Source organism: Diorhabda sublineata, chromosome 7, assembly GCF_026230105.1.
Source record: "Diorhabda sublineata isolate icDioSubl1.1 chromosome 7, icDioSubl1.1, whole genome shotgun sequence".
Classification (NCBI taxonomy): Eukaryota; Metazoa; Arthropoda; class Insecta; order Coleoptera; family Chrysomelidae; genus Diorhabda; species Diorhabda sublineata.
The window spans coordinates 16,994,510-17,007,209 of NC_079480.1; the positions used below are offsets into that span (position 1 = coordinate 16,994,510).

General features: G+C 30.7%; 1 protein-coding gene across 1 annotated transcript in view; it reads left to right on the forward strand.

Moving 5' to 3' along the window:
* LOC130446758 (protein big brother-like) overlaps positions 1 to 12,700 on the forward strand; it is a 121,222-nt gene that overhangs the window by 61,691 nt on the left and 46,831 nt on the right. The window contains exon 3 of the mRNA XM_056783186.1: positions 5,409 to 5,636. Within this exon, the coding sequence (XP_056639164.1) occupies positions 5,409 to 5,636 (228 nt within the window). The remainder of the gene's footprint in view (positions 1 to 5,408; positions 5,637 to 12,700) is intronic.

The following is a 12,700-nucleotide window of genomic DNA, read 5'->3' on the forward strand; positions in this document are numbered from 1 at the left end:
ACGTATATTTTTAAAAAAATTTGGGGTTCTTGAGTAGATTATAGTTTATCAGAGTTTTGTGGAATTACATCTAAATACAATATAAGCGTCCCAAAATAATTTTTTTAAATTACTTCTGAACCACAGGTAACTTACTGATCCGAATCGGAAGTATTTAATAAATTCGACAAATATATTATTTAGGTATCTGTAAATCTAAGAGAATATTTAACCAAAGATACATTACGAACACATGACTATAAAACCAGAAATAAACAAAATTATATTACAACTATTATGAAAACCTAGTTTCGTCAAATTCTACTTGAAATGGATTCGGGAATTAGATTTAGAATATAATAGCGGACTGGGTGATTTTATGTTTATCCTTTTCACATTCTCTCTTTCACTTTGGTTCGTTGTTTTTTTGTGAGTGTGTGAATCCACAATTTCGCGTCTCAATTTTGTTTGTACTTAAACACCCCAAAAATCAAACTTGTTGTTTTTTTGGTTCCTAATTCCACTTTGAATAACTCTAGAACACAGCCTCTTAATTGTCATTTTCACCGAGACCATATTTTTTCCTCTGGCTAACTTAAAACTAACTGTTGATCTTTGATTGGTATAGATTCACCATATCATCTTTGATAAAAGACGAAAAGCAACATATGTAACATATTTTGCACTTACGTATAACTCTAGGTCTAATGTGCATGTTGTTTCATGAGGCTGTTCAGCTTCGTGACCTTAGTAATGATCATTTATGTTAACGGTAGTATATTAACCAATTCATCAGGATCCTGTCATGAAGTACCTTCTACCTGATGCTCGCTTCATGGAGATGCATAGTTATTTACGTAAACGTCTGGATCTGGAGATGGATGTTATGCTAAAGAAGAAACCTCTTCCTTACTATCTCATAAGCTTGATTAATTTCGATGTGGTCTTCCTTTACACTTTGTGATGAATTTTCTTTACTAGTAGGACTATCTGCTTATGATAGCTGAAGAATCGTATTTGAAGTGAAACATAATATACGGGAGCTGCAATCACGCACTTAAAATGTACGGCATTTTTTTGCAATCACATTGAAAATTCAACGAAAGTTAAAGCAATCATTCATTAAATTAAGTACAATTGAGACTTAATATGTTCAGGATGTCTTTGATTTATTTAATTTTGTTATAAATGCATTTCTATTGGCTGAAGCTGTCGTAAGGCGTAAGTACACAATTTCTTCGAAATATTTTAAATATATTCAAATGAAAAAAAGAAAATATGCAGCAATCTGATAATACAATCGTAATAAGAATTGCTGAATTAACTAGAGCAACTAAATTTTACAGTTATCGAGGGGTTGCTGTGGATCATTCACAGAACCGAAAACCATGTAAAAAAAACTGAAATCAGCTATTTGCAAAGAGTTTATTTTCCTTTATAATTTTTGCTTTGAAATTTCGTTTCCAAACCTTATTCATAATCTAACCTATAAAAATTTATTCAACTCGATTTATGTCAAGTGTTATTTTGAATATTTTATTTCGAGTTTCTTTAATCTAAAAACTTATTTACACAAGGTTTCAAGACACTAAAATTCTCGATTAATTAATGTAAGTAATTTTGGCTGCACTTCCGAAAAACGCCAATGAAATTTTACAGATGACGTCGATATTTTTGAAATTCCCGCGACCTCGCAAGGTCGAAAATCGCGGTCATTTCGTGCGCAGGTAATTAGGAGCAGAAATATAATATTGTTTATCCTTATTTTTCAATATTCGGAAGCCTGAATATTCGAAATTTCAGACTAAATATTAAAACTTTAATCTTGATTTCCACAGTCCTACGACTATCAATATCATATTTATTTTATATAATTTCATTTGGCTTTTTCACAGTGTATTTTATACCGTACACGATAAATTGTATTGTTCGCATATTTCACTGTGTCATATTCTCTTACTCATACTAATAAAACACGGCTGAAAACCCGTTTACAAAGAACACCATGAATCACTATAAGTATATAAATATTAACATTTTTTTTTTGTTTTCGATTCGTCAACACGCGTTCTATCATTTATGAAAACATTATCCCAATACTATTCGCTAACCATATCTACAACTTAATAGTTCTTTACTGCCAGTTGGGCCAACTGTAATTGACAGTTCGGAATGCGGTTCTAAACAAATACATTTTCATCAAAGGTGACCTAATGACAGAACGTTTCAAGGTCGTCAGGTCGTATTCTATATGAATAGTAATTATGTCTGAAGGAAATTCCAGATGCTTTTTTCTTCGAAAAAAATTGTGACGTCTTAGGTGTATGTGTAGATGTATTGTTTCTAAGTAATTATTACGCGTTTGCCTTAATTGTATTGGATTATATACGGGGCCTTTTATTGCGTTGACGTCATATTAATTGAAAGTTACATATGTTAAATTAATATCCATTTGGGTTAATGCAATCCTTATTTAAAGATTATGAATAAGAGTAAACAGAAAATTCGCGACTCTGGAAAAAAGTTATTTTTTGGGATATCAAGTAAATATCAATTATTTGGATTAACGATATATGATAGTTTATCTTAAAAATATTTTTACGGTAAATCGTATATTGGGCAGAATCAGATATCCGTTATTGTCCGGCTTAAAGAGCACATAGCTCATTTGAAATATGGATGTAAGAGTAACTTAAATAGAGACAAAGGGCCCACTCTATAGTTTAATAGTCAAAGAATGAATATGAATATTCCCGCCAAGGAGTTTTTTCCCGCTGGAATTAATTTTCGCGGGAGATGGTTTATTGGTGGGAAAATTTAGTATAAAATAGGTAAATCAAGTTGATAGATTTTAGTTTACTTTCAGTTTCTGAAGACGATAACTTGGTTATCGAAACGCGCGTCAGACAGTGTAATTGTGAGTGTTGGTGTGAACAGTTTAACCAGTATGAATAACGCCAAAGGTTCCAGAAATTCCAACTTAGGAAAGTTGGAGGCGGTATATAGAGTACTACTAGTTCGATCTACCCAACATGAACATTTCACATGTGGTATTAGTGATTAAATATTTGTGAAATATTTTTTTATTCAATGTCATTTCTCTAAAGGTTAATAGCGAGCGATGATAAATGGATAAAATTCGAGAACGGTAAATACAAACGATCCTTTTCGAAGCATGGTAAAGTGACAGAAAGGACTACGAAGCACATATTGACGACCAGAAATGTATTGCTGGTTTTTTCGAAAAATATTACACGTTATAAGAACACAAATTCAAAAAACAAGGTATGATTGAATATTTTTTAGCAGCCTGCATCTACTTCAATTGGTATTATGACGCATGAACAGAACTGAAATAGTGTTTGAATTTCGTTGATTGTCTTCATGCAGATCTAGATAGTGCTGGAGATGGAAGTTGGCTCTGGCTATATCCTGGCACCACGAAATTCAAAGTCCTTAATGGAAAACCAACGAGATATTGCGACTTCAGGCTTATTCACACAATTCCTGATATTGAGAAGGCTAATACATAAATGTTTCCAGTCAAGGATGCAACGTTGGGATAAGGGCATCATCTTAAAAGAAATAATTGACATGAAATAAAAGTTTTTAGTTCCTGGTAATATTAATTAATGTTGAAGTGACATGGATTATACTTAGATTTATTTTCTGAAATTGTTTCGATATTAAATTGATATATGTCAGTCTATGGTAGAGTGTAGAATCCTGCCACTGAATAATAAGGTTTTTTAAGCAGATATGCCTTTGTCAATCTCCGGAACTTATTAAATGTATTTGCCATGTTTAATTCTGAAGGTGGCTGATTGAATAACTTTTTGGCATTGAAGATGATGAAATTTGTTATCAGATCAGAGCTGGGTATTGTTGAGTGAATGTCCAAATTTGTTCTTAATTGTAATGAGATCTTCGCCCATTGCAGAATGAAGTGAATTTACCATTAATTCGTGAGTCTGTGACATCATTAATGAATACCAAAAAAAGAACTGGACTCAAAACTGAAAACATGATAAAATTATCTTCACCTGATTTTCGATCTGTAAGAATTTGTAATTTAATTTTTTCCTCTTGTACAATATATAATTCATTCTATGATTGACATTAAAGATAAACGCATACAGCATTTAAAACAAAATATAATACGAAAAGTATACTACGGGTATATTTATGTATGCGTCGCGTCCAACATGCTTGCTTATAGTACCGTGCCATTATCTGCTATTGGAAGACGTTTTATAATTAATACGATGTCTGGCTATTAAATAACGAGACTGTCCCGCTTAGAGGGAGCCCTAGACGGGTGAGGTAAAAAACGAGTAGTGCTTGGGTATCTAGATATCTTGTCTATGAACGTCCCAAAACGTTTCCGTCGCTATTATATTATTTGTGTAGTAGTGGTTTGAAACGAACGAATGTATGTAGAAAAACGTATAAATCTCATAATTCTTGTTAAAGTGCTATAAATTGTTGCAAGAGGCCTATGGGGACAATTCTCTATCTCGTGCGCATGTGGTTGATTGGTGTAAGCGCTTTAGTGAGTGCCGAGAAAGTACTGAAGATGACCAGCGCCCAGGTCGCCCTGAGACTATTTCAACTTCGGAAACAGTGACCAAAATCAACCAAATTGTCCGTGCAAATCGACGAATGAGCATCCGGATGATTGCCGAGGCTGTAAACGCCAATAAAGACACGGTTAGAAAAATTTTACACGGGGAACTACACATGACAAAAGTCTGTGCGAAGTTGGTGCCAAAAAATCTGACTCCTGATCAAAAGCTCTTGCGGCAACAGGTCTGCTCAGATTTCTTTGAAAGGTTAAAAAAAGATCTGCTTTGAAAGGTACTCGATTTGAGTCGATGGAAGCGGTAAAGCAAAAAACGGCAGAGCTTCTAAAGGCTCTCACCAAAGAAGACTTCCAGCACTGCTTCGATCAATGGAAAAAAACGTATGAAAAGGTGTGTGGCGAGGGAAGGGGAATATATTGAAGTATAGCATTCGAATGTAGAATAATTTTTATAATAAGACTATTGTTCGTAACCAGTCACTTTATTTAATAGCCAGACCTCGTATTTGTTTAAAGCTAAAAGATTATTGCTAGATACTAAATGTTAACATTGTTCTTTCATTCTTTTAATCGATTGTTTGGATAAAAAAAGTCGAATTTTTATTGAGTTGTTTGCTTAATATGCACCCCTGTCTATGTTAGATGTAAGATAGATGCAACACTTTAAAAATCCTGTTTACTTTAAGACAGTTCTCAACACAATCACTTAATTTTTTTATTATTGAGAACAACTACCTACTTGCGTCTTATTCCTTGCAAATTGAGTATTTATATTTTGTCTTAATTTTTCATTTCCAAGTACAGTTTTTTAATTGAAAGTGTTGAATGGTTATTTCCCTTGTTTCAGGTGCATATCAAATCCAGTTTCATTATGAATGGCGTCTGCGTCAGGTGGCGCGGTTGGATAGACACTGAGCGCCTGGATGGCGTCGGCTGTTTGGAGTTTCATGAAGAGAGAGCTGCACAAGAAGATGCAATTCTAAGGGAGCAAATAGAAAGATACAATCAGAGACTCAGAGAATTCGAAGATAAACAGAGGGGCTACAGACCAGACCGACCCGAACAGGATCTTGAGGTACGTCACGGGATGCAGAGACAGTATATGAAACTCTTTTAATTATTTATATATAAATTTCTCTATTTTTCATTGTTGATAAAGACGATTTAGTGAAATTTCAAATAACCGAAAAAATTAATTATACGTAGATATATTTAGTTTTTTCAAAATTTGAATTTAAAATACTCTTCGTAGTATCATATATACAAGTATTTTCTAGTTTTAATTTTTGACTGTTGGTAATTAGAGAGTGAATAATATCAAGTAAATAACTTGCAGAACTTATAGGTGAATAAATATTTTTTTTTGGAAATTCTCATTTTCAAATTTAACTTTTTTTTTATGTAATGATTATTAGAAAAAACAATGATCTAAGAAGGCTAATAATCTCAAAAAGAAATATAATCAAAGTACTTGTTTTGTATTGGTGATATTTTTGTTTTTGTATATATAAATATTTTAAAAAACGAGAATGCTACATCATGTACCAAATAATAGTGAAAATAAATTGTGTTACTTATTTTGAATCCAGAAATGTTTGTTTCCTTTGAAGCAAGTAAGTAACTATAAATTTACAATTTGAATCCATTTTGTTTGGGACATGTATTTGCAAAAAGGCAGTATTTAGATTACACCCCGTGAATATAATGAGAATATTGTATGTTATTTAACATAATCAACAATTAATTAAATCATATTCCATATATACTCATCTTTTGCTAGTGCTTGTGAAGTGCGATATTACTTTTATCTAATTTTTTTCTATTACAACCGTTGTGGGGAAGCGCTATGATTCTAGTGAGACAATTGGAGAAGGGCAAGTCGCAAAGTTCAATTTATAATATGTGATGTAGACCCATATATTATCTCTCCAAGTCTCTATGATGTAAAATGCAATGAATTTGATTATACTTACAGAAGTTATAGTATAATATTACCCAACTGCACATTGCAGCTTGTTTATTTTGAAAAGTTTACAAAAAAAAAATAACAGGAAATTCGGTTGATGCTGCTTGAGCATATCACTTAATTTATATGAATTGGACACACTATGAAAAGTTAATAACTATGTACAAATACATGTTGAATCATTCTTTAATAATCCAGTTAAACAACTGTTCAATATTTTTATATATAATTTGGTAATTTGTTTGAATAATGAGTCATAAATAATTTCATCAACAAGTAAAAACTATGATTAATTATCTATTGTTCACAGTTATTGAAATTTGAATTGCTTTTCTAAATATGTAAATATTTTTATGTTTTTATTTTGAAATGAGTTTATATTGTACATATTTTTTGTATCAATATTATTATTGTTCTATTGTCGCGTATATTATTGTGTCATTAACTTAAACTATATATCTATCATATTTTATGGAGCATGATATTTGAATATAATCATACTTCTTGTGTGTTGTGAAAATTGGATTCTGCGCATATATGTAAGTGTAAATATTTTTCAAAATATAAAGTTTATAAGTTATCTTGTATGAAACCTAATGGTCTAGAAGCATAATTTATCATTCTCTATGTAGATATGTCAAGTTGGTGGACTTGGAAATTCCCTTGAAGATACAGTTGGTTTTGCAATTCACACAAAAATGCTAGGAAACTCTAAATAATATACATGTAAGAATTGAACAAGTACATAAGTACTTTTAGGTACTATTATAAACCATTATAAATACTCAACGTTGAACAGGTTTTGAACAATTCGTTTTTTTTATGATAAAATGCAAGGAGTATTAAGTTTCCTACATCAAGGGAAGCTTTATTTACCACACCTTTTTATTATTTCTTATGTTTCATAATTTTGAAGAGTTTTTAAATTCCAATAAAACGATCCGTACGAAACCACTAACTAACTAAAATGTCATATAAATCTTTGGCTTATCTATTTAGAGCATTAACTAAATTTCTGCTAGTTCTTGCGGTTCCATCTACAAAATCTGGTAATATCTTCAGCTTGAGCCATTGATTGGTTGGTGATATCAGAAGGAACGAAGAGATAGACAGGCTTTTCGCGTCTTATAAAAATAACCAAATATTCTTATATAATTCCAATTACTTTTCTGACGTAATATATCAGGTTTTTTTACGTCTTTAATGCCGTTTAAAAATTGCTTTTCTTCACGTTTAGTTTCAAATTATTCTACTCGTTATCGTTATCATCAGGTGCAAAATTATTTGAGCCATATCCAACTTCAAAACCAGGAGGTATACAATTGAGTGCATTAAAAGGGCAAAGCTTGGTCATCGTTTGATCCCGTTCACTTTTGTGAACGTTGTAACTTTTGAAAACCTACTTTTGTTCTAAGCGTGTAATTATTTTGCCAATATGTACATACACTAGTTTGGTCACAATTAAAAAATTGATTGACTACAGTAGTCCAATATTTCATAAGTTAATTGCATTTTATTTAATTGCAGTAGTTTTTAGAGAGCATCTATATATAACTTCTATGACTGCCGCTTTCACCCACTCTGGAGAGGTTGGCTTTCTATCGGTGTTTTCTTTTCCACGGATATACGTATCAACACTCCCTTATAGTAAGATTATTAAGCCTCCCATACATGCTCGATCTCTTAAAAGTTGTGAATATAGATTACCTAACATCACTTATAATAATAACACAAAGACAAAACAAAAAACAATAATAATGAGTTTTACGCTAACAAATCAACCGCCAAATTTGAAAGTGTATCAAGGCTCCCAAACTATCAACCCCTCCCAGTCTTCCCTATACTTTTTAAATGAAAGTAAGTAGATGAAAAATTGATTTTCTATATGAAGTTGTTACCACTACTTTTATTTTTTATAAATTTTCCAAATTTTCCTAGATATCGGCATGTATTTATAAATATTTTTGTCTCCGCTGATAGAAACGCATTGTAAAATAAAAAATTTTGAAATAATTTTTTTCGTTGCTTTACTTAGAGTACCAGTAGAATAGGAATGTTCATAATACAAAGAATTTTCTGTAAATTATTCCCCGTGGGGCATATGGACATGTTAGTTTTGAATAAATGCATATTTTCAACCACGTAAATGATAGCGTTGCCGAATCTTTGAGGCAATCATGGAGTCTGGGCAAGATTTGCACAAAATCTGCGTTTAATTAATTTAACACCGTGAGCGAGGATGGGTTAATAACTAATTTCTCATTAATTCCGTTAAGTGAAAAAGAAATAAATATAAGTTACCACCTAACTATACTAGTAAGCTAAGATTGATATTCCTATCGTATAAGACATGGATTTGTCTCAATGTTTACAATTCTAATAGAAAAATTTTTGGCCGGTTATTTGTTTGTTAATTTGACAGTTAGCTTAATAGTGTGATTTATGAGGTTGTAGGCTTCTGTTTTCACATTGGTATCCATACAAGATAATTTGTAGAACTATGTAACCACAAAACAAAACTAACTGAACAAAAATTTTGCGAATATTCACAGAAATACCTATTTTTTGTAATAAGTATATTTCTATGCATGATAGAAAAATATTACTCACTTTTCAGAAATCTTGATTTCATATAGATTTTAAACGAATTAAATCCATTCCGATATAATATTGTACAAACAATTGTTATTAATTTTCTTAACATTATCGTCTGGATACGAGTTGCTGATTGGAATTCATTGAAGAACTATTAAGAAATAAGATGTTTCACGTTACCAAATTTTGAAAATTTATCAAATCATGGTAGGAAAATATAATTGTCTCACCTTAAATGTCTAGATAACATCAAATCCTGTCATTCAGAGAGGTAAATACAACGAACACAAATGTGCTTGCAAGGCAGCAAACACACAGAGGGGTGAGAACAGATATTAGACAGACACGAATACATTCTTGGAATTAATAAGTGAAACAGCTTAATTTAGGAATATCCGGCTTCTCTTATCTTAAATATCGGTCATTGGTGCCAGGCACCATCGAAGGCATTGCTGACATCTAAAAAGATGGCTCCAGGTTATTGATTCCGGTTGAATCTTTGAGTGGTGCTTCCGAGTATCTTGAGAACCTTATCTTCGGCGCTTCATTACTTGCTAAATCCATACTATTTTCTGGTAGGATCGTGGTTAGTTCTAGGAGTCATATCGTGGGGAGGGGGAGATGAATGAGCCTGTAGTTATGCAGGAACTTTTCTTCTTTAGTAAGATCATCTACGCTTTTTCAATTGATATATATATATATATATATATATATATATATATATATATATATATATATATATATATATATATATATATATAATATTTGATCTTCACATTTCCAATGATGATGGCTGTAGGTAATGCCATGCCTCTTCTCGGTATGTTTTTCAAGGTATTAATTGATATTAACTGATGCCGCTCCGCTTATGCACCTTTGCGTTAGAAAAATTTTAAATTCTGATGTGGCTTTGGTTGTCAGTTGACTATATTTATGAACCAAAATATATTTGTCTTTATACATTTCAATAAAACTTGGGGGTGGGTGGAAAGAATAAAAATTTCCAAAAGTTGTCTTTTTGAAAATTTCAAGAACATGTATTTGATAAAAAAGTTTGATTCGAGGGTAATTTTATACTTTTGCGGTCCCCTCATTTTTTGGCTCTAAAAAATCGAAACATGGTTTCGATGATTTTTTTTACAATCTTCGGCGCATTTATGAAAAATAATATGGGAAATATTTTACCTTCAGATTTCATTTAATTTTATGACTTTGAATGTGATCACAAAGGCATTTCTTCGCATGTAATCGTTCATAACTTTTTTACAAATCATAAAACGCAGTTTATATATTTTTTTTGTTAATCTACACAAAAAACGAACATTTTGAAAAAAAAAAATTGAAAAATGTTTGTTTATTCATTTTTTATCTCTAACAGTAAACCTTAGTATGATACCATTTTTTAATGGTGAAAATTTTCAATTTTTCAAAGTTAACTTTTGATATTGAAAACTTGATTACAATAAGTGATTTTAAGAATGTTTTTGTTCATTTAACTTCGATGATTACTTAATAAATAAGGTACAAACGAATATAAGTGAGAAAAGGTTAATTTTAAGAGAAATTGTTATTATTTTTAATTGTAATAACATAACATTTTTTTGTATAGATTATGAAAAAAAAAATATAGCAACTTCATTTGATTATTTGGAAAAAAGTTATCAACAATTATGAGTGAATGAGTACATTGTCATGAACATTTAAGGCCCTGAAACCAATATCAGTATTAATTTTTTTATTCTAATTTTTTTTTTGGTAAATTCGCCGTAAAAACGAATATTTTATAAAACAAATTCATCGAAATCAGATGATTTTTAGATTTCCTAGAGCCAAAAAACGAGGGGACCGCGAAAGTATAAAATTACCTAAACAAGGGATAAAAATTCAGAAACAGAGATATTTGCAATAAACGATTTAAAGTTATAGCTAACCATGCAGCATATTAAGAAATTTATAAAAATTGAAAAAAGTAATAGTATCGAAGTAGAATATTTCTATTCTATAAAAGTGAATGTTTATAACTCTTATATGAATTAAAAGAAAATATCGTACTTCTGATTATTCAGTACAGTTTGTAGATATGGTTGGAAACTTAGTAATCTTTTATTATGCTGCATAACGTTTATTGTAAATATCTTGGCTTCTATGCGAAACATTGAAAGCAACTTAAAACGATTACTAGATATTTTTATTTAAAACTTTTTTTATATCTTCTCATGTTCTAGAGATAAGGGATTTTTAGGATCAACATGCTATGCGATTATTGAATATATTTGAAAATTGTGTGGCTATGCCTACAAGTTGAATAGTGATATTATATTTAATTAATTTTAATAATTATCGTGTTTCGTGTTTGTTTTTAGCCTAGTTTTGTATGTACTGTTTATTTTGCTCATGCATAGAAATTAACTTGAAATTTTAATTTTTGTTTTGCTTGTTTTGAGTTTGTGTCAAGTACCTAAATCTATGTTATAATTCTTATACGAATAAATGGTTAGATTTTAATTTGCAGTTTTATTTAGTTGCCCTTTTATTTACAGTTTTTCACTTGTTTCTTTTGCTTAAGCATAAAGGAAAAATGAAGACAAGACACAACACTGAAAAAAAGACTACGGCACGTTAACTCTTTCGTCAACTAATTTTTAAAAATTCACGAGTGTAATTTGAAATAAAACACTACAATGAATTCTAAATTTTTGTGGTTCTTTCTTATTGCGTCTTAAGCTAATCTTATAACATGTACGGAAAGACATAATAAAATGATATTTTGGTGGTCACTTATATCATCAATAAAATCCATTATTATTAATATTGTTGTATTAAAAATTCTGGGCCTGGTTCTAGCAAATTCATAGCTGGAGAAGTTGAAGTAAATGATAGAACTGGAATATTTAGAGTAAAAACTGTAAATATTTCCCGAAAACAACATCAAGCAAATGAAATTTTGTGAAAATCTAATTAGAGATCAAAATGAAATTTTATAAGTGTTTCCTAAGTAATCTAAAATATTGTAGTGGTCGCTTTGTCACTTCATTTTAAGTCGAGAAGTTCCTACAAAAAATGTGTGATAAGCCTTGTCCTCAATGAGATACAGGGTGTTGCATTGCTTGTAACAAATGAGTACTGAGTGTAAGTGAAATTTATTTCTCCTGGTGACGCCACTAGAAGTAATACGAAAGAACATGCTTAGTCTAAGAGACTTTTGAAATAATGTTGTCAAATCTAAAAACTAACGCAGAAACCGAATAAGGAATTTTAACCATACGGATTTTTTGAGTTAACAACGATGCCTGCGTTTATAGTTCTTCCAATTTCAATTGCATATTATGAAAACCCTTGCCGACAATTTTGCTTGATCTATCATAGGCGTAGATTATGAATTTAATATTTTTATGAATACTTTAAAAAATTTTTATATCTTATGCGAGATAGTATTCGTTAATAGGCAATCGAATCATTATAAATTTGACGGCATTTTACGCCGTTATTTAGACTTGGAAAAAAGTCATTATTATACATCGTTAACTTGCCACAACATATTAAATTATAAAACGTAAGTGGACGAGTAAAATGTATCT